General features: G+C 42.9%; 1 protein-coding gene across 1 annotated transcript in view; it reads left to right on the top strand.

Moving 5' to 3' along the window:
* The first annotated feature begins 6,032 nt into the window (after nt 1-6,032).
* The window catches only part of TH (tyrosine hydroxylase), a 32,186-nt gene continuing 15,289 nt past the window's right edge, over nt 6,033-22,929 (top strand). The window contains exons 1-5 of the mRNA XM_084630735.1: nt 6,033-6,140; nt 13,553-13,762; nt 19,635-19,809; nt 21,281-21,369; nt 22,454-22,521. Coding sequence (XP_084486861.1) covers nt 6,051-6,140; nt 13,553-13,762; nt 19,635-19,809; nt 21,281-21,369; nt 22,454-22,521 — 632 coding nt within the window. The 5' untranslated portion in view covers nt 6,033-6,050. The remainder of the gene's footprint in view (nt 6,141-13,552; nt 13,763-19,634; nt 19,810-21,280; nt 21,370-22,453; nt 22,522-22,929) is intronic.

Raw genomic sequence — 22,929 nt, 5'->3', positions numbered from 1 at the left:
CATACTTTGGCTCTTGCTCATCTCTAGTCCAAACTTGAACTAAGATTGAGGCATTAGTAATAACTGCTTAAGAAGCACAATTTGGGAAGCAGGGGAGCTGGACTGATGGGCCGTAGTGACTGTGCAACCCACCACAATGGTGGGAAGCTCAACTGGGGGACTCAGCTCCATGAGGCAGGGACTGGGTGTGCTGCAGAGAGAGAGTGCATCAGATCTTGCCAGGGAGCTGTAACTTGTGTTGCAACGCAGCCATGACCCACTCCTCCTGGCAGATGCACTGAACAGTGCTGACTGTCTCCAAAAGGAACTGCACCCAACCCTCCTTGTCCAGAAGGAGACTCACTCATGGTGAAATCTTCATCAGCTTTCCTCTCCTACAAGCTGTGTCTCCAGCTCTTCCCAAGGCATTACTAAGATGATGATGGGGTACCAAAAGGCAGCACCACCCCAATACATTTTTGTGCATGGGGGCACAAATAAGAGGGTTTCAGTTGAATGCCAGAGGAAAGGTGGGTGTTAAAGAACTTGCCATTTTGTCTCCATCTCCAAGTAGCACGTCCCTGACACTTCTCTCTCTCCCAAGCAACTGCCTGTATGCATTGCCTTTAGAAACACCCATTCACCACTAGAAGTAGTGGAAGACTCCTGGGGAGTGGGGACAGAGACCTTTAGAAAGGATACAGTAATAAAATGAGGCCAAATTGTGGTCAGTTGAAAAGGGGATAGAAGAAACAGAGGAGAAAGGAAGAGGTGAGTCACTTCAGTTTGAGGGACTGGCCTCTCCTGGACAGAAATCTTAAATTCCATCTCCATGAGCATTCAGACCTCAAAATCTTTTTATTGACCATGGGTGAAATCCTGATGTATATTAAAGTTGATGGGAATTTTGCCACTGATTTTAGAGGGTCCCAGATTTTACCCTAGTTTCACTCTATTTCTCCCAGCAGATGCCTCTAAGGAAATCCTAGATTAATTACTGATTGTGTGAAAAAGTTGTCTGTGGAACTCATTGCCACAAGATACCATGGAGGTCAAGAGCTTAGCAGAGTTCAAAAAAGGATTGTTTTTTTCATATGGCTAAGAATATCATCCTGTGATGGGGAATGTATTCCCCACTATCATGAAATGGATAACTAGAACTACTGAGCTCAAGGTACCTGGCTTCAGCTGGTGGGTTGGCCAGCCCCAATTATTGATCAATCCAAGCTGTGGGTTAATATAAAGAAAGGAAGTTGACAGTAGTAAAGGATCTGCAGGGAAAATGACAGGAACTCTGCAATCACCGTCTGGGACCACAAAAGGGTGGTAGGGCATTTAAGGTTATACTGTTTGCTTGAGATTTTGTTGGGGATTCCAGGGGAAAGCCTTGTGAATCCTAGCCCTGATAGAAGAGTGAGCCTAAAGAGGTTGTGTGCACACTCCTAGAAAAACGGGTGAAGGACTGTAGGACTCTCCCTTCATTTTTCAAGTTAAATGTTTTCTTGGTCAGAACTTTAACCAAAGTGGGGGTCAAGCAAATTTATATTCAGTGCAAATGCTGGAAAAGTTTATACTTAGACAATAACCCACATACTGAGCCCAACCCACAGGGCTGGCCGTGCTGTGTTCAGCGCTTGATCCAGTGAGGAAAGAAACGAACAAAGATATCTCTACAAAGCCTGGCACACACTGCTCCCCTTCCTCCTCACACCCCAGTCCAGTTGCTCGCCAGGGGCCACTTCAGCCATTGGCACAAACTAAATCACAGACTAAATACTCTAATTTGTTTCTCTCTGCCAGTAGCCCCCAAGTGCCATTCCAACAGCCAAGGAGCTCAGCAGGGCTTTGGCCACATGCCACTCCCTGCTTCCTTTTCCAAAATATTTTATGGCGTCTATAGTGTATACCTCAGTCTGCTCTCCCCTTCATACAGTGCCTAGAACTATCAATGGGAGTAGCACATAGACACTGAGCGGGACAGGGGCCTGCTTTGGTTCTATGATAGACACAGCGTGGCAGGATCTGACTTCAGGAAGGTGATGTAGAAAGGTTCCTTGTGTTCTGAAGTGCTGTCCTGCACTTCAGTTTGGTAAAATTATTTTTCATCTCACATTTCAAGCAGCCAGTGTTTAACAGAGGAAGAACAGTAGGTTTGAGAGACACAGAGGGGATTAGGGATGAAATTAAAGGCATGGAAAGAACTCGGTGCTCAAAACATGAGAGAAGGGGTACTGCACGTGAAGATCAGGGAGGCAGAGGTGACTGATAGCTGGGATAGCAGACTCCCTGTCTGGTACTTTGCTCATTGCTTCAGTCTTTACCTCTGTTTTGAGGCTGCCCCTCCTAAAGCCACTCTCCTGCAGCAAGCCATGGCATAACCATATGTCTTCCTCAGTTTCCCTTTTCTTCACACGTGCAAACGAATATTGTCTTTCTTAATGGCAAATTCAAATCCTTTCATTCATATAAAATGCCACGGTCCTAATAGTAAAACCAATTTCTCTCAAAACCACCCAAGTAAAATAAGGGTTACAAAGTAGCAGCTCTCCAATCCCATACAAAGGTCACCGTTCCCAGGTCACCCACTCAAGAGTCATTAACTAGCCAACCCAAGTTCCTTTGCCCTGAGCCATGGCCCCACTCTCCAGACCTCCTACCTGATAATTCCAAGACCCACTTCTCTCCCACAAGTCTTCTCCCATAGCCCCAAGTTAGGTCTGCTGAAAGAGGATCTCCTCAGAGTGTTTTATTGCCCCAGAACTCCTCACCTTTGATTCCTATCCCTGCTCAGAGGAACCTTCCTCCAGGACCAACCCCTCATTCTTGGGTTCTTCCCACACCACTCCACTCAGGTCACTCTGCAGTGTTATGCTCCCCAGGCTTCCTTGCTGTGAGTCCTACCTCTGCTCCTTGGGACCTCCCTCTAGGATCAACTGCTTGCTTCTGCGGCCAGCTTACATTGACAATGCTGGTTCTTTCACTCTTCCTTGGGACCACTTCACAAGCCTCCCAACTGTTTTCCTTTGCACTCATCATGATCAGCTCTTGGTTCATAGAATCATAGAAGATTAGGGTTGGAAGAAACCTCAGGAGGTCATCTAGTCCAATCACCTGCTCAAAGCAGGACCAACACCAACTAAATCATCCCAGCCAGGGCTTTGTCAAGCTGAGACTTAAAAACTTCTAAGGATGGAGATTCCACTACCTCCCTAGGTAACCCATTCCAGTGCTTCACCACCCTCCTAGTGAAGTAGTGTTTCCTAATATCCAACCTAGACCTTCCTCACTGCAACTTGAAACCATTGCTTCTTGTTCTGTCATCTGCCACCACTGAGAACAGCCTAGCTCCATCCTCTTTGGAACACCCCTTCAGGTAATTGAAGGCTGCTATCAAATCCCCCCTCACTCTTCTCTTCTGCAGACTAAATAACCCCAGTTCCCTCAGCCTCTCCTCGTAAGTCATGTGCTCCAGCCCCCTAATAATTTTTGTTGGTCTCTGCTGGACTCTCTTCAATTTGTCCACATCCCTTTTGTAGTGGGGGCAGGGGGGAGACCAAAACTGGATGCAACACTCCAGGTGTGGCTTCACCAGTGCCAAATAGAGGGGAATAATCACTTCCCTTGATCTGCTGGCAATGCTCCTACAAATACAGCCCAATATGCCACTGGCCTTCTTGGCAACAAGGGCACACTGCTGACTCATACCCAGCTTCTCATCCACTGTAATTCCCAGGTCCTTTTCTGCAGAACTGCTGCTTAGCCAGTTGGTCCCCAGCCTGTAGTGGTCCATGAAATTCTTCCTTCCTAACTGCAGAGCTCCGCACTTGTCCTTGTTGAACCACATCAGATTTTTTTTGGCCCCATCCTCCAATTTGTCTAGGTCACGCTGGACCCTATCCCAACCCTCCAGCATATCTACCTCTCCCCCCAGCTTAAGTGTCATCCGTAAACTTGCTGAAGGTGCAATCCACCCCATCATCCAGATCATTAATAAAGATGTTGAACAAAACTGGCCCCAGGACTGACCCCTGGAGCACTCCGCTTGATACCGGCTGCCAAATAGACATCAAGCCATTGATCACTACCCATTGAGCCCGACAATCTAGCCAGCTTTCTATCCACCTTATAGTCCATTCATCCAATCCATACTTCTTTAACTTGCTGGCAAGAATACTGTGGGAGACTGTATCAAAAGCTTTGCTAAAGTCAAGATATATCACATCCACTGCTTTCCCCATATCCACAGAGCCAGTTATCTCATCTTTCCTCCTATCTCGTTGCTCTCCTCCTGGTTTCCTGGTACTCTTTCCCCTCAACTATTCGTCTCCTTCTCTCTCTCCTCTGCCCCCAGGCAGCTGTCATCTATCCCTTCCTGACTTCCCCACTTCTCTGGCACAGATGTGTACATTTAAACCCAGTTGAGAGGCAGCTATCGAGTCACAGGTGCACTAGACCCTGCTCCCCCATAAATGGGCCAATTCACCCTCTGACAATGGTATTTGCACGTGTTTAGTGCTGGCAACTGGAATCCAAAATGACCAAATTCAGTTGAAATGTATTTGTATGCAGTATTGGGACAGATCCTCAGCTGGTGTAAATTGGTATAACTCTGATGTCAAGAAAGCTAAGCTGCTGTACACCCACCAATGTGCTGGTCAAAAATATCCCTGTGCACTGATACAGTTTTGTCATGCTCCTTGTACTTTCCAATTTAACTATAGTAGATGACAAACAACAAAACTGCAACAATCAAGAGACATCAAGCATTTTATAAATGGGGCTTAGTAAGTCTAGATCTCAATGGGGGAGTACCCATGACACAACATGGCAACCACCAGTACCATTGGTACCAACTTGGTAGTCTTAGTAGAGAGGCTAAGGTCCGGATAGGCCATCAAGACTAGCCTATCAACTCTCCACTGATGATGGTTCCTCCCAGCCAGAGTTGGGAGCCCATTAGGGAGATAACATGAGTCTTACAATGCTGCGGCCCATGTAATTAACAAGAGAATGTTTCTGGGACACCTCCTTAGCTAATGCAAATTGACATAATGGCATTGACTTCAATGGTGCAATGACCCTTCACGCTGGCTGGCTCTCAGTCTTAAGGCTTGCAAGCCAGCAAAATGCATTAACGCCATTTTTAAAAATGATCAAAAGTTGTTTCCAATAAGTCCAAAAAGGAAGTTGTAGCAACACCAAATCCCCGAGGCAGCCCCTCAGCTGGTGTGAATCGTCATAGCTCCATGGATCTTCGAGTCATTGGGTTTGGAGTAATTACAGCAAACGGAGCAAAACCCTGAATCCTTCTCCTATTGTTCCAATTAGATTTCTTAATTTAAAAAAACCTTCCCCCTCTCCTACCAAGGATTCTAGTCTTATTTACGCTGGTTTTACACCAGTCTGACCCCTTTGGGCCAGATCTTCAGCTGGTCTTAATCAGTGCTGAAGTCAAGAGAGCGGTGCCAATTTACTGCATCTGGAGATCTGACCCTTTTGACTTCAGCAGAGTTTTTCCTGATTTACACCAGCGGGGGTGTATGTGAGCTCAGAATCAGGTCCAAAGTCAGCATGCCATGTCCTATTTCATTTCTATTATTAATTATTATTTTGTCTACATTATTGTAGGGCTGCAGACTAAAAAGGATAGAATGGTCTGACTCTTTTTCTCCCTTGGTTTTATTCTTTTGCAGCATTAAAGCACTTCAGCTCAGCGTAGCCCAAACTGGAGAAGAAAGTGGGGGAGAATAAAACGCACAGGACCAAGGAGTGAACTCCATTGCAGGGAAGGAGAGAAAGAGAAACAGAGCGAAAGCTTTTGGGTGCAGGAGGAGAAAGGCTGATGGCTGGTTTGCAGAGGCAGGGTGTCTGCAATCTTTGTAGCAATTAGATTTAATGGGACAGAAGCGTTTTTCTCGTCCACATCCCCCCCTCTCTTCTCTCCCCCTCAGGCTAAAGGGAGGGAGGTGGGGAAGGGGGGGGATGTGAAAGGGTCTTTGACGTCAGACCTGCCCTATAAAAGCCTGGCAAGGAGAGGCAAAGCTGAGAGCAGAGCCAGTACGACAGCAAGGATGCCAACCCCCAACTCCTCCACTTCTTCAGCCAAAGGCTTCCGCAGGGCGGTGTCAGAGTTGGACTCCAAGCAAGCCGAGGCCATCATGGTAAGAACCCCCCAATCCCACCACCACTAATACCCAGTAGTCTCCAGAATGACTAAAGCTGCACAAGGGACTGCAACTATAGCTAGATGGACTAACAGAATGATCACTTTATTTTGAAAGCATCACTGCACACATGCATCTAGGCACTCAGGGTTGGCAAATCAGAAATCAAATCCAGCCTCAATAATTCATACACACAAACTAATACACAATACATATAAATATTGGAAAACAAATAACCTTAACTAATAATATAATAAAACTGCCCTCTTAAACTAGAATAACCAATAGAGCGGAAACAAGAATAACAAGGAATCCCTAGGGTAAAAATGCACTTTGAAAATCTAAACACTCTCTAGGTTTTATTAATTTCACAGCACTAAGCCAAAGAGTGTTCTTCTTTGCCAATTGAAAGAAAACACGTCTTTCTTTTTTCCAGTGAAGCTACAAGGTGGTGGGAATTCAGGCAAACTTGCTAACTGTTACTATGTAATTACTGCAGGGTCTGCTTCCACCCACAGAGATTTAGGACCATCGGCTCAGTGTGTGGAACAATCCCGCATGCAATATAACTATAAGTGAGGGGAAGATAACACTTCATGCTGAGTCTTAAACTACCTTTAAAATCTGAATCCAGGTGAGTTTCAGATACACTGATTCAGTTGTCCTGGCACTAGGGACATGCAGGGCGTTTTAGTTAAAAACAGTTTTGTCATCTAGCATCAACTGATGTCCCTAGGAGACATTAAAGTCAATGAGACGATAAGGCACGCAGCATTCTGTCGGATCAAACCTTTAATGCATAGTTTGTCCCTTGTTGTGGCAGTCTCCCTCTCTTCTAGATGTCTATTACAGTGGGCAGCCAACCTATGGAACAACTTCCTAATGCCCCACAGTTAGGGCACTATAGGATCTCAAGTGATTGCTTTGATTAGCACCTGCATTTGGCGAACTCAGTTTAGTGCCTTCTATGGTTTTTCCCAGTTATCAGTAGGTAGGAGATTGTAAAGTTTTTTTTTTAAATGGATCTTACTGTGTGCAAAGAGCATGTATTGAAAATCTGGATTTAAGATAAGTTTAGAGTTTGTCTATGCTGTAAAGTATATATTTGTTTTAAATATCCCTCTGCTTTTCCTAGCAGTGACCGTACAACCTTTTCCCTAGCAGAGTCAGATGAGAGCTGCCCCACATAACCTTCACCCCCCAAATTAAAGTTCCCCTCTTTCCTACCACTTTCCAGAACCACAGATATTTGACCTGGAAAGAAAAGATAGCCGAGGTCATCTAATCCAATACATAATTGTTATTTAATATTGTGTGTAAAACTGGGTTTGACTTCTGATATGTTATTTGCAGGGAATGGAGCTTTCCATTCTCTACTCTCTGTATTTTGCTGACCCACCCTTGCCTCCGTTCTGTGCAATGCTGTGTGTTTTGTAAAATCAGCTACTGTGCAAACAACAGAAAAGTTTCCTAGACACTGTAGCATGCTAGGAAAGAAGGGAAGGAGAGCTAGGAAATGAAGAGGTAAGCAGGATTTCTGTAGTACACAATCATTGAAAACCACGGGCGTTTCCATATCTCACTTTGGCATTTTCCAACTAGCACATAGTGAACTACAAGGTAGTTAATTCTTAGAACCCTCTTAGTGGAGATGCAACTTAGACCAGCAAAAGAATACTTTGGCTGGCGTAGTAGTGAACTCTTAGAACACTGGCACTTTCCAGATTGCCATATTAATGCTCAGAAGAACATCCCTCTGTCTATGGTAACAGCAGGAGCTGACAATGAAGGGGCATTTAATTGGTGCTGTAATACAATTCATGTGGGTATTTAGTCTTTAAATGACAAACGTGACCTTGAATGGTCTTGTTTAGCAATACTGTCTCCTTCATGGCACCCTGGGAAGGGTGTTTAGAAAAGCTCAGAATGAAATTGTGTTGTCTCCTTTTGTCCCTTTTAGTGATTCTCTCCCTCCGCCCAAAGGGCTAATTTAAAAATTAAGCTGGGCTGCTGAGGGGAGCACTTTAAGTACTGCAAAAAGAAAAGGAGGACTTGTGGCACCTTAGAGAGTGAGCTGTAGCTCATGAACTTATGCTCAAATAAATTGGTTAGTCTCTAAGGTGCCACAAGTACTCCTTTTCTTTTTGCGGATACAGACTAACACGGCTGCTACTCTGAAACCTGTCATTATGCAAGGCTTTAAGTACTGTTTTACCAAAGCTGCTGCTCCTGAATTATGATAGACCCCTTCCTCCCATCCCCCCACCTTTCTCACTTTGCTTTCAGCACTGACAAGCTTATATCAGACTTCAAGTTATTTCAAAAACCATTGCCTTCGTAGGGAAGGGGACCTGGAAAAGCTCAGAACAAAATTGTTAGGCTTTAATAACAGATGACAAATCTGAAATGCACATTTAAGACTCTGTCTTTTCTTTTTTAGTTTATCCTTTTTACTGCACCTTTAGCAGAAGGTTTCCACATTCCCATTATTCATTAATCAGATTTAAATCAACTGAGGCTCTGCCCCTGCATTTCTGCTATTTATTGAGTTTGGCCCAGATTTTTAAACCTATTTCAATGTTGATATGCTTAGCATCACATTTAACTGATTTAGGAATCTAAATCTCTTTTTCAAAAGGGATTTAGGTACTTTAGAGTCTAAATCTCACAGCCAACTGATGGATTTAGACTCCTAAGTGCCTAAATCCCTTTTGAAAGTGAGATTTAGATTCCTGAATCATTTACTTGTTGTGATGCTGACCGCAGCAAAGTCTATATCGTTTTAGAAATCTGGACCTCTATGTCTGGGACAAGCGGTCATCTTGCTTCAGTGTTTTAACATCCTGTCAGTGATCTGACCCCTGCCCCACAGACTCACCCTGTTCTAAAGGAGCTGTTGCATTTCCTTTATTATGATGATGATCATGGAGCAGGACCCTGCTGTGCTTGGCGCTGTACAAAAACAGAACGAAAAGACAGCGCTTGTCTCAAAGCATTGAGGATCTAAGCCTTGTCTACACTAAAAAGGGTTTGACAGTATAACTGGACCGTCAAACCCCCTTACTGGAGATGCAGCTTATATCAGCAAAAAAGTGCTTTTGCTAGTATTGTTTATATCAGTTCCTGAACCAAATAAGCTATACTGGCAAAAGGAAATAATGACTCAGTATTGATCAGTATGCCAGGCTACAGTAAATGTTCTTAACAAGTAAAATCCTCTCTGTTTCCTAGATTCTTGAAAATTATAAGCAGGGGAAAAGCCAAGTTGCTCTGGTTACTCAAACTCAGAAGGCCATACTCTGGAATCCTTATTCACACTGAGTCGTCCCGCTGAGTTGCCACAATTTCAAGGGGGCTGTTGGAGGAGTAAAGTACCACAAAATGTCAATCATGGATTCAGAATCTAGTCCAGAATAAGCAACCTGATGCTTAACAGAACAAAAGTAATGTTTTTTACTGTAGTAAGAATTCTAAAATACACATGAGATGAACTAATCTGCAAGCTGATTCAAAACATACCTTTCAATAACGACTCCTAATAAAAACAAGCATTACTGGGAGAAGAGTCAGTGTGGAAAGAGGAATCAATTTTGTTTGTGTGTATCTAATTTGCAACTGGTAATGAAAACCCTGTGCAACTGTACTGAGTTACAACTTTACTCCCAAAGGGGTTAATAACATTCTAAAAAAATAGCAAAGAGGAGGGTAAAGGAAGAGAGACCAGTGTGATGGAAAGCAAGCAAGCAGACGGAATAGAATAAGCCGTGGAGATGGCAGGCAAATATCATCTCCTCCTCCCCGCAACCACAGACCCTCCCAAACAAAATCTAGTATCTTGTTAACTTACCCAGACATACTAAGTGAATGTTCAGGTGACTGCCTGCCAGCTGCTAGGATGATTCTACAGTTCTTTCTAGTAACCAGCTGTAGAGGAAACAAAACTGATTCCCTTTAGATCCAATGCAGTCTGCTGCACATCCATGAAGCCAGCCTTAATCATGCAGAGGAGGAGGTGTCACATAGTAAATTTTAGCAAAGCTGCAGTGTCAATGTCTGATTATGTTGGGGACTGAATGCCAGCATAACTCACCGAATGGAAGCAACTTGTGTCAAGTGGATGTTTATCAATGATCTGATCTGCTGATTCTATTCTGATTTTCATACAACACAAGATCATGCTTTCAGAGCCCTTTCCAGTTGTCCATTAGATGCTGTGATTTACATCTGTCACGCATGGTTCTTTCCTTCTTTCTCTTTTCCTCTACCCAGCCAAAGCTAAAGTTTGTTGAACTTCAGGGCACAGGGCAAGATGTGTCTTTTTGTTAAAGCATTGCTTGGCTTGGAACGTTGAGGAATTGATTTGTTACAGATGGCTGGTTTTGCACAGGGGTGTTTGTTCTTTCTATCGTGGGAAGTTTAAATTAATTTGATTAACTTTAAGCACTTCCAGTGGGATTTAAACCCATGCTTAACTGCTTCCTAAATGGGGATGCTTTCTTGAATTGGGACCTAATATATTTGTTAGATGAGTTTTCTGTTTTGACATGAACACATACCCAGTCCTCTATACCCCATTGTGGACCTGATCATGCAGATAACCTGTGATTATTTGTTCAGATGTGTGTCTTTTATACTGCAAGGAACAAACGTGTGACAAGCTTCAAATAGCATCATATAAGCGAATCTTTAATAAAAAAAGTTCTGGGGGCTGGTGCATGGGTTGATGTATAAAAATATGGTATAAAACAGAAAACTAGATAAGTGCCTGTGTTTAAAATGTGAGGAAAGCTTTGAGACTGGCTGCATATAAGATGCGTGAATGATTTTAAAAGAAAATACACTGGGTCAGTGGAGGAAATTAAAAATACAAAAGAAAAAAAAAGAAGGCTGAATGGTAGAGCTGGTTTAAATTTTGCAAGATTTTTTTAAATTTTCCCCCCAAAAGCCTTTTGGGAGACTTATGGACATTTTTGAAATATTTTCAATGGAAACTAACTGAAAAATGTAGCCATCTGGGTTTTAGTCTCTTGGTGTTAGTCTTCTTTGTGTTTCTTCATAAGTCATGTCTTCTTTCTGTCATGCTGAGTTATCATCATTCATCATCAGGTTTCGGGGAGTAGATAGGATGAGTTATGTGGTAGGATTCTTCTGACAGTTTTAAGGTTTTTTTTTATTATTTTGAATTTTGAAAACTTCCGATTGTGACGTAGAAAATGTTCAATTTTTTGAAGAAAAAGAAAAAAGAAAACAAACGATCAGTGAGAAAGAAAATTTCTCTATTATGAAAACAAATGCTTTCAAAACTGTTAAGAACTCTTTTTTCAACAGGTGAGTGAGGTTTGCACCTGGCTCTACTAATTAAATAAAGGCACTTGAGCAGGTGGGGAGAAAAAGGAAGTGAGAGATTTTATAAAGCTTTAAAACCAGGCTTTAGTATTACTACCCACCTAAGGAAGCTCACATATACCCAGCTGTAAGGAGCAAAATATTCAGTGACTGTTTATTGTATGCAGGACTAATCTTTATTAGTCCTCCTGTTGGCATATTCAACACATCTGAAGAACTATGAGTGGGTAAACCTCAAAAAGTTCAGAGATTTTGCAATACAAAAGGAAAGAAGGGCTTATGTTTGAGGTCCTGAGTTGGGACTCAGAACTGGCTTCAGTTCCTGCTGTGTAACAGATTTCCTGTGCAAAATTGGGCAAGCTACTTAAGCTCTCTGTGCCTCAATTCCGTATCTCTAAAATGGGGATAATATTTCACTTCTCCCAGTCTTTCTCTGCCTTGTCCTCTAGACTGGAAGCATTTTTAGGGTAGGGACTTTCTTACTGTGCCTGTAAAATGTCTAGCACAATTGGGTCCTGAGCTGAACTGGGGTCTCTATGTGCTACTGTCATACAAATAAGAGTTCCCTTTGGAAAAGCACCCAAAAGTTTGGGATATTGTCAACATCTTATCTGAACTAGACAAATCTCTTATGCCTGCAAACTTGGGTTGGGAACAGGTTTTCTTAGGTGCTCACAATGCTTCCTGTTTCCGGCCTGGCCAGAAATAGCTGAAACAGCTTTTCTCCTTCCACTCTTCCCTGCAATCAGGGAGCACAGAAATAAATAGCATTTCAAATTTGGGGTAAAGATTCAGTTTTATTGCTTAACCCATTCTTACTCTGTTGCTAAGTCATGCCCTGGGAAGGAGGTATATTACCAGCAGTGTGCTGAGGCCAGGTTGACTGGTCGTGGCTGGGATGGACTTACAGCTTTTCCAGTCAGACCTAACAAAACATCATGAATGTATGATCCCATAATGAGCAGTAGACACAAGCCTGGTGGGAGTTTCTAGATGGACCATCTTGCTCTCTTATAATCCAGTTAGGGCCGTTTCAGATGGATTTGAAACTATTCTCTCTGATAAAAGTGGTAAAAAAAAAGACAACCCAGGGAGCCTATAAAAGATGCTATTTGCAGTCCATAAACCTCCACAGACATACCCCTGCCTCAATGTTTGGGAATGCACATAAGACACATGCGAAAAAGGGATGGATCAGTTTCTCTACTGGTGTAAATGGATCTAGCCCAATTACATCAACAGAGAATGGGGTCCAAGATCTGTTTTCGGTGGCAGTGAATAAAAGGATCACAAGTAAAAAATGGGTGGGTTGGCATATTCCCTCTACACTGGAACCTACCACAGCATGAGAGGACTAACCCTGTAAGGCATTGGGAACCTGTGACTCCCATTGAAACCAATGAGAGTTGAAGATACTCAGCTCCTTGCAGTAGGCATTTGTGAGATCTGGACTTCTGCCTCCAGTAGAGGCCAGGGTTTCAGGGTGTCTCAAGGCTCTAGAAGAAGCTTCTTTATTATGAAACAACACACGAAAACAATAGAATTCATAATGCCCAGAGCAAAAACCCAGGCTCAACCTTAGTAATACAAGAAATACACTCTTTTGGTTAGCTATAGTAGGGAGTCTAAACTGGGGGAACCTCAACTGCAAAGGCAACGTGCCTCAATCGGCATCCAGAAGAAAAGGCGTGAGTCACTTGGGGCTTGATCCAACCCCAGCTGAAGTCAATGGGAGATCTTTCCATTGACATCAATGGGCAAGAGATCAGGCCCTACTTACAACAATGTCTATGACTGCTCTGCCACCCGAATTATTTGGATCCTGTTTTGCAGTGGAACAGCTCCAGTGCCTGACTACACTTACTGCCAAATTCAGAACCTTGAAAAGAGGCTGGACCTAGACTGAGGTTTGCAGAGCCAGATTGCTCTAGTTGTCTCCAATAAGAGCGGTTCTGCTCGTCCTTGAAGGAGTGTTACAATGGGGATCCAGTGATGGGAGTCCCATTGTTCCTTGGTGGTCGTAAGGACAAGATTGCTGCTTTTTAACTCTGCTCTCCTTCCAGTCTCCACGGTTCATCGGTAGACGGCAGAGCCTCATCGAGGATGCCAGGAAGGAGAGAGAAGCGGCAGCTGCCGCCGCTGCCACGGATGCTGCAGAGGCCACAGAAACGATTGTCTTTGAGGAGAAGGATGGGAAGGCCATGTTGAACCTTTTCTTCATGCTTAAGGGAGCGAAGACTTCATCGCTTTCCCACGCACTTAAAGTGTTTGAGGTGAGCGGCTAACCTCCTGTACTGCACTCAGTGAACACTGCATTTGATGTGGGTGGAAGGTCTGTTGCTGTAGTATGGGGGAACACTGCCAACTCACAGGAATTCAACTGGGTAAGGGTCTAGTTTAAGATCTCCCTAGTATGAATTATTGATTTAATTCTTCAGGGCTTAACTGGATGAATTCAAATATCAATGGTCGCATTAACTTAAGCAGTACACTCTATTCATTTACTGGTGTCTCTATCACACTCTTCCCCAGGGAGACCAATACAAATGAGACAGACCCCTTGCCTGACAATGCTGTGATTGTAATTCCAGGCTCTGGGCTTGCCTTTGACTGAACATTGCCCAGAGTAGGCCAGTACCCAGCACAACTAAAATATAAACAACTGTGGATTTGTATTCACCTCTGATTCTCATGGGGCCCTCTAATGACCCACACTCTGCACTGTTGTCCACCTTTATAGCAAACCTGGAACACTTCAGAGATTGCAGAGTTTGGACAGAGATTGTAAATGAATCATGCAGCTCCCTCACATAGCCTCAGTCACCCCCTCGTTCAAGGCTCTGCCCATCTCTGAATCATATCCTCACTAAACTTCAGTCAAAGTGACTGGACCAACTTCAGCATGAGCATAAATCAACATAGTGCCCATTGATGTCAATGATACCTACTTACCTCAGGGATGAATTTGGTCCATAAACTTTCAAATATTGCATTGATTTCTTTCATTACTGCATTCTGAATATGCCCATGACAAGAAGCATTTCTTACCAATGTATACAATTGCACAGGGAGATGGTAATTAATTGGGCTTTCCCAGTTAAAAGTAGCATTATCTATGACATTGGTACCAGGGATGGAAACTCACACAGGTAAATTCTGCTTATTTAGCCAGTTGTCAAAGATAATGATTGGAATTTATATAGAACCTTTCATGCAGAAATTTTAAAAAGCAGATTACAAATCATGAGCCTGAGTCTCTTCATTTATATAGGTTTAATTCCATTGTCTTCCGTGGTGTGAATGAGACAAGAATTAGGTTGTATATGCATGTATGTGTGTGCGTAACACCTTAGTCCCCGGTGAAATGCAGCCACTTCTGGGGGTGAAACCTGACCATCATTAACAATACACAGCAACACTACAAAACAGTTGAGGACAGGTAGAAAAGAAAAAATATTCAGTTGAAATTGCGTGTGTGTGTGGGGGAGTTTAGTTAGTAATTACCCAAACTAAAATTTGATCAGGACACCTCTTCTAATCTTATGGAAAGCATCTTGGGATCTTTAATGACCACAAGCAGCCTTGTATCTCTTGTGGAAGGATGGATGGATGCAGGATAGAAATGTATCAACTAACAGTATTTAACCCTGGGTTCCTGTAGCATATTGCCTTTGCAGTGGGATCTGTGGACCAGAAGTGTCCATAAGGCAAGCATTTGAGAGCCCTGTTGGTCTTGGTCACAGTTGCTGTCTCTTTCTAGGAAGTTTGCGGCTGCCAGAAAAGGCTCAGAAGCGCATCAACAACAGATTTCAAATGCAATTTACAACTTCTCTGGCATGAGATGCCGTGTGATTCTCATCCTGTGAATTTTATAGTGTCCTGCACTTAGTAGATGTGGGTGGTATTTATTTTACACTGTCTGTGTGTATGTGTGTGTGTGTGTGTGTGTGTGTGTGTGTAAAATATATTCCAAAGCAGCAGAGAACAATTTAAAAAGTCAGGCAAGAGCTCAGGGTGGCTTTTATTCAAACGGCACCTGCTTCCTCTTGGGGCAATTTACTCATTGCATGAGAAGCTCTCTCAGCAGAAGTGCTCTCTCAGCTTGACACAGAGAAAGTTTTTTTTTTAAAAGCCACAAGCGTGTCAAGTTACAACTGGGGAAGATTCATTTCTCAGATCCCTCTGGCAATGCAGGTACAAGATATGAAAACAGACGGGTGTAATGACATTTGCCTCATCATGAAACAGGCTGCAGGGAGGCTGGTTTCACTCTGCTGTATGCATTACATGCAGCCAACGCATAGGTAATGCAATCAGAGCTGTCAGATTAATGCTAAGGTATTGATTATTGGGGGACAATGTAATAGAGAGGTGGGTAGGTACATTCAAAAACATGGTCCTAAATTGAATTTATCGGTGACATTGCCTCCGTTCCTTCTCCTCATTCTGCCTCTGATTAACTAAAAATCACAGCTCTTCCTCTACTGAAGAGCTCAGAGATTCAGAAAGGGCTGGGTCATCATCCAGAGAAGTGGGTTTGCAAGGGCCAGATTTCCCTGCACCAGGGAAAACATCCAGGAAGCTGTCAGAACCTTCCTGTGGATGCAAAGGGCCAATCCCCCTTCTCCGCTCTTTATCTCTGAGTGAATTAAGTGCTGGTGAAAGATGCCAAATGGATATCCCTGGAGACCAAGCAATGCTCAGAGGTACAGCATGGGCAGCTGCAGAGCAAGCTTCCCATCGCATCCCTCTACCCCCAAAGGACCTTCGCCCTAACTGGAGGGACCACCTCTCAGACTGATATCATTTCAGTAGTCATTCCCCACTGAGATGCCAGTTGTAGGAGTGAGCTTGATGACATCAACATCTGTCCGCAGGACTGAGGCCACCAAACTCATTTCACATAGGTCATTCAACAGCAATCAGATTAACTCTCAGTTGTTACCAACCTGAGGCCTGCCTCAATCCTGTGACCTAGAAGTGAAATCCTCTTGCTCATGGCACCAGCCTCCCCAGAGCCAACCCATCTGCTTCCAGCTTTTGCCATGGAGTGGGACATAGGCATATCTATCTATCTCTCCTTTTTCCTTCTGTCTAATCAGAGTCTGGTTTAGTTGGTCAAACTTGTCTTTTTTGCCCCATTGTTGTAAGCCCGATGCCAACTCTGTCCACATATTTATTCAAGTGGCACCATCATAGGACCTAATCACATTAGCCACGCCATCAGGGGCTCTCATTCACCTGCACATCTACCAATGTGATATATGCCATCATGTGCCAGCAATGCCCTTCTGTCATGTACATTGGCCAAACCGGACAGTCTCTATGCAAAAGAATAAATGGACACAAATCTGACATCAGGAATCATAACATTCAAAAACCAGTAGGAGAACACTTACTGTATGTTCCATTCTATGCATCCAATGAAGTGGGCTGTAGCCCATGAAAGCTTATGCTCTAATACATTTGTTAGTCTCTAAGGTGCCACAAGTCCTCCTGTTCTTTTTGAGATCAGAAAGGCAGCTAAAAGCAATGCCCCAGACAGCCAGATGTTGGTACAAGTTTCCCAGGTCTTGAAGTGGCTAATAAGACCATGTGCGGTGCTTGTTTTTTCCCCCTTGGTAAGGACACAAGTAAGATTAAACACCAGAGACAGAAACTGCATTTTCTATCTTTTCTGTTTTTCCCCCCCCTTTTATTTGTGTTCATTTTGTTTTGTCTGAAAGGAAGCAGGATCAGACTTTGACAACCAAAGCAATAACAACTAACTTCTGCTCTTTTCCTCAGAAGGACAGACATTGCCACCAATAATAGCATCTAAATGACTGTCAATGAAGTGTTGTTTTTTCCTTCCAAAGACTCACTACTTCTAAAGGGAAAGGGAACAATGGATGTTACAATAAAAGCCTTACTTAATACTTTACATTTCTGATACTTTACCTCTCTTTCTTTTCTATATCTTTAATAAAATGTTTTTTTAAAATTAATAAAGTGTTCGTCATGGTGAGGTCTCTGTATACCAAACTGTTTAAAACTGTTTAATGTTGGAGCGTTCCAGGGTCATGTTAACACTTTTAACTCTTTGGGCTCCTTTATTCCATCTAAATTAATCATTTCAGCACATGCACTAAAATGAAGTCTGTTTTCCTATATCCAAATGCCTGGGGAATAAGCAAAAGATGTGATAGCTTGAGTTAAAACTCTAGCTTGCACCTGCATTCAGTTAGTCTGGAGACAGCAGAGAAAATGAGCCACTTGAGTGCTGCTAGTGAGAAACAGACTAATTTATAAGCTAGTTAAACTCTGTTAAGATATCTGACTTTTGGGGCTCTCTCTTTCATGTTTAATAAAAGAATTAGAATGATGGGACAGATCTGCACCTAGTGTAACTCATCTTAGGTCCATTTAGCTTCAATGGAGTTATGCCAGTTCGTACCTGTTGTTGGGGATCTCGTAGCGGGTGCTTTGGGATTCTCCAGTACCCAAAGCACCCAGCAGCACACCTAGCTCTGTCACTGAGATTGGAGGGTAGGGCATGAGGCCAAGCTCCAATTCTTCTCAAGAAGCAAGATGTTCCAATGGCAGCATGAGCACTGGCTGATCTCCTTTGATGCTGCTGCCTTCCCTTTGTTGGGTAACAAAGATAACAGGAGCCAAAGGAGGAATCTTTCCCATTATTTATGATTTCATAAGTATCTAGTAATTAACTACAAATGGAGCTGAAGGAAGTTAATTATTAGATCTTCCATGTATCAGGAGTCAAGGTATTGGAAGGGAAGCTAAACCAATCACAATGCTCTGTGAGCCAGCCCAATGGCCAACCAGTATCACAACCTGTTAACATGCTGGAGATTAGAGTGAGAATATTGCTTCCAGGCTCAGAGGGGATGGGAAGACAGTGGAAGTAGCATGCAGACCTGCTGGCTCGTGTGGGTGGTGAGAAAGGACAGAGGTGGTGGTTCTTCATATTACTCTTGAGAGATCCCGGTAGCTTTTTTGACAAGAGTCTGTGAAGGAATTTCCTTGACTGAGATTTCGTAGCTGTGGTATAAGATCCTTAAGGAATTCAGAGGAGTTGGGTGTAACATATGAAAAACTGACTGTGTTTTGGAAAGAGAGAGCCACTCAGTGCGTTTGACCCTGTAGCTCTTTCAGAGAGAAAAGACAACTCATAAATGATGTATAGCATTGTCAGTGTCTTCACTGTCTTTATTTCAGCACCTTGGCCAGTGCACAGGACAGACACTGCCTGGTAAATGAAAGCTATATCCTCACTTCGCGTTTTGCTTCCTTTTGAGTAACACTGGCTGACTTCCATGCCCATTATAGGCATTTGAGAGATAGGAAGTGTACTGGTGGAATGTCACTTCCTTATGTGTACTGCAGCTGTTCAACATAAGTAATAAGGTTCTGCAACTACAACAAATTGCAGCCATTTGTTTGCGCACTCTGAGCCGAGAACTTGTGCTTCTTGACTGACTTTGGTGCCTCGCCACTTTGGAAACAATTAGAACAGTCTGAGGAGGGCAATATTCCATCTACAGGAAATGCCGCCATTTAGAAATTACTTTTTACCCGAATCAGAGTGAAAGCCAAAATACTGAAAAAGTTCATTAAAAAAATTCTAAAAATTTCAAATAGGAAAGGCTAATTTTTGACATTTTAAATTGAAGCAAAATTTTTGTTTCAAATCACCATTTCAAAATGAGACATTTTGTTTCAAAATAATTTTTCTCATTTTGATTCTCCCAATTTGGAGAATTGAAAAATACGTCACCATGGTTCACATTTTATTGCGCAAAATTTTTGACATTACAAAATGCGGTTTAATCTTGCAGAAAATGTCCATTATGATGTAATGGCATTTTGTAATGGGAAAATGTTTCAGTCATAGAATTTCAACCTACTCACATTACAGTATACAAAAGGGATGGAATTAACAGGAAAGTGTCCTGTTCTAGTTTCAGGAGTTCCCAGCTCAGGATCAGAAATACCCATGCTCCTACCCCACAGGCATCCTGAAAAGAGCTTGTGTTTCTGGACTTTCTTCTCCACTTTAATTTCACCCGCTGGAATGTTTGCAATGCAATGTTATCAGCGCCTGTATTTTTACATTATATCTTTCCCCTCTTCCACCCTCTAAAGACATTCGAAGCTAAAATTCACCACTTGGAGACAAGGCCCAGCAGGAAGCCTCGGGCCGGGACCACTGAGCTGGAATATTTTGTACGGTGTGAAGTCCATAGCTCTGATGTCAGCACTCTCATGAGCTCCATCAAAAGGGTGTCAGAAGATGTGAGGAGCACTAAGGAAGACAAATGTAAGGAACTTTCAGCTGTTTTATTTTTTCCCCCAAGTCAAACATGAAGATTGAAATTTAGCAACCATGGCCCAGGGATTTCAGCACTCACATGCCAGGGGTCTGAATAGACTAGACTAGACCAGAATACTCCTCCCAGCAAGCTCCTCAGATCCCATCTTTTCTCTCTCACCTTCACCCCTTTCAAGAGGTGTCTGATTCCTTCTTCCAGGTCTGAAGAGCATCAGGATTAGAAATGTAATACCCAACACCTAGCACTGTACAGCTTCCACCCTGCATATTCTAGCCAGATGTCTGTTTTACATTTCTGACCTTTCTATCCATGTGTCAGTAACCCCACATGTGTTTGGAGGGTGCTCTTTCTACACTAGAGAGACACTAGCGACCAATTGATTGTCTCTAAGGGCTAGTAAAATGAATCCTTTCTAGTTGAGCAAGAATTCTACTTTGATACAGCACTAAGATCAGAGGATTTCTCTCTTTCTCTCAGCTTTCATTCCAGGAGCAGCCATTAGGTGGGTGGTAAGGGTAAGTTAGCCCTGGAGGTTCATCAGGAAAAGTCACTAAGAGCTTTAATTTTTTTCCTGGTGAGATGCCAGCACTCCAAGAATTGGTAAGTGATTTAAACAGGATATTGGCTCAGCCTTTATATTTGGACTAGATAGGGAACAACTCTGGCTAAGTGTGCCCAACAGACACAAAGAGAAAGGAGAGCAGAAGATGGGATGATGGAAAAGTGATCAGTCATGGGGGCTTTCCTTACTATACCTGGCGTCAGAAGATCATATGCCTTGGGTCCTGGGTATCACTCTGCTAATCTGGGGCCATTATTATCTCCCTGCATTCCTTGTAATTCCGTCCCTTCAGTGTTAGCTGATCAGTGATGCATGATCTCTCTCTGACCTAGCGATGCAGGTGAATAGCCTGGTCCAAGTCATTGGATGATTGTTCCCTATGTACATTCAAGCCTGGGAAGGCTGGTAAAATGGATTTGTTCCCTTATCACCTAATCCTTGGTGTACCTGAGCTTCATCAACAGAAGCAGTGAGAGGTGTGTGGGGGTAATGCAGGATCCTAGGTGTCTTACAGTGACCATGTATTATTTTACCCTTGGGAGGGTGAAGCTGCTAACAGTGAAAGCCAGTTTTTTTCCAAGTAGTTTCCTTGTGTCAGAAACTGTCATTGTGCTGGGAGGTTGAAAGGGAAGTCATGTTTGCTCATGTGATGGAGGTCAGTTTATTATATCTGGCTGTGAGATAGGTGTACCATACGACGGGCTCATGGGCAGTCATGGAGCATAGTCATTGAAGCACAGCGGTGTCATGAGCAATTAAATCATTTGGAATTGACGTGATCATGTGTTTATGCATGTGCCACATCAGGTCATGTGTGTGCTATGACTATCTCCTCCACTTGGCATGAGATATACTTAGCTTAACGTTCACTTCTATGGTCTTATTTCTCTTTACAGTTTACTGGTTTCCAAGAAAAATCTCTGAACTGGACAAGTGTCACCACTTGGTCACCAAGTTTGACCCAGACTTGGATTTGGATCACCCAGTGAGTTGGTGCATTCAGACATCCTCAATTTCCAGCCATGTGTCTTCCAACAGAAGCAGAGAAATGGAAAGCACCTGTGATTAGAACTAGTTGGGAATTTTTTGACAAAATATTTTTCCATCAGAAAATGTTGATTCTGCAAAACCAAAAAACTGTTTTCAGGAAAAGGTCCATTTGGAGTCATCTTTAATTTAAAAAAAAATGTTTGAAAAAAGTTTCAAAATTGTTGAAATGTCCCATTTTGAAGATAAGAAATTTGGGGCAGGGGTGCTTGTTTGTTTGTTCAAAAGGACTTTTCATTTTGAAATTTAAGCTAATTATAGCGGGGCTTAAAATACAAAAAGATAAAAATCAAAAAGGGACTGTTTTGATAGACTTGAACCAAAACTTTTGTGGGATAGTCAGCACATGAATATTTTTGAGATTCTGACTTTTCATCCAAATTGGGAAAGGAAAAAGATTTTCAAAGTGTCAAACATTTTCCTAGGATGGGAAAACCATTTCTGGCCTAGCACTACCTGTAATCCCACCTTGTCTATCTCCCTGTAGCCAGTACAGGTTTAGTTCCTGCAGGATACTGTATTCCTCAGTGCTTTGTCTAGTCTAGTTTGATCAAGAGATGGGGCTTCTACTACATTCCTAAGGAGATTATTCCCCAGTCCAAAAGATCTCACTTCTGAGGAAATTGTCATGGCTATCCAGCCTAAATTTTAACTGGTTCTGTTTCAGAATCCATTTCCCAGAGACGGAGTAAAGATACTTTGTGTTTGGCTTGAAGGACCTGGCTTCTCAGAAAATGAACAGACAGGACATACACTGGATTGGGGCAGGGCCCAATTCTCCCTAGAAGGAGAATACAGAGCTCTCACTTTGAGATGGGGAATGGAGTTCCCTATGGGTATGAAAGGAGGGGCCTCTGTTGTAATGAGGGGCAGTTGCTAACTGTTAATGTGCGGGTGTGTATATCTCCCACACCGTAGGGCCTATATTAAGTGTGTGTGTGGTAGTGTGGGAAATGAGAGAACTTTCCTGTATGAAATGTTAACTAACTTAAATGCTTCTTCTCTGTTCCCTTTTGCCACAGGGATTCTCTGACCAAGCATACCGGCAGCGAAGGAAAATGATAGCAGAAATTGCCTTCCACTATAAGCAGTAAGACACTTTCCAAACGTATGTGTAGGAGCAATTTCATCGCACAGTGCCACCTGCTGGGAACTCATTAAGCTACTTCCATAAATCTGTCTTCTGTCAACTTATCTTCTCTGTCCATTATTTTGCCCTTCCATTCTCCCTTTCCAATTTCTTTTCTCAGTTCCTCTGCTTTCTGCACTCATTTCAGCTTCCTCCCATGTTTAAAAATCTGCATGTTCATTAATTCATAGATGTTGAGGCCAGAACAGACTTGCTGCATAACACAGGCCATAGAACTTCATGCAGTAATTTCTGCATCAAGCCCATAACTTTAGTCCAAGCTAGAGCATCTCTTTTAGAAAGATATCCAGTCTTGATTTAAAGACTTAAAGTAATAGAGAAACCACCACATCCCTAGGTAAATTGATC

This window comes from Lepidochelys olivacea (genome assembly GCF_965140295.1).
Source record: "Lepidochelys olivacea isolate rLepOli2 genome assembly, chromosome: 6".
NCBI classification, from domain to species: Eukaryota; Metazoa; Chordata; order Testudines; family Cheloniidae; genus Lepidochelys; species Lepidochelys olivacea.
Note: the sequence above shows the minus strand (reverse complement) of the source record. Positions and strands in the feature narration are given on the sequence as shown.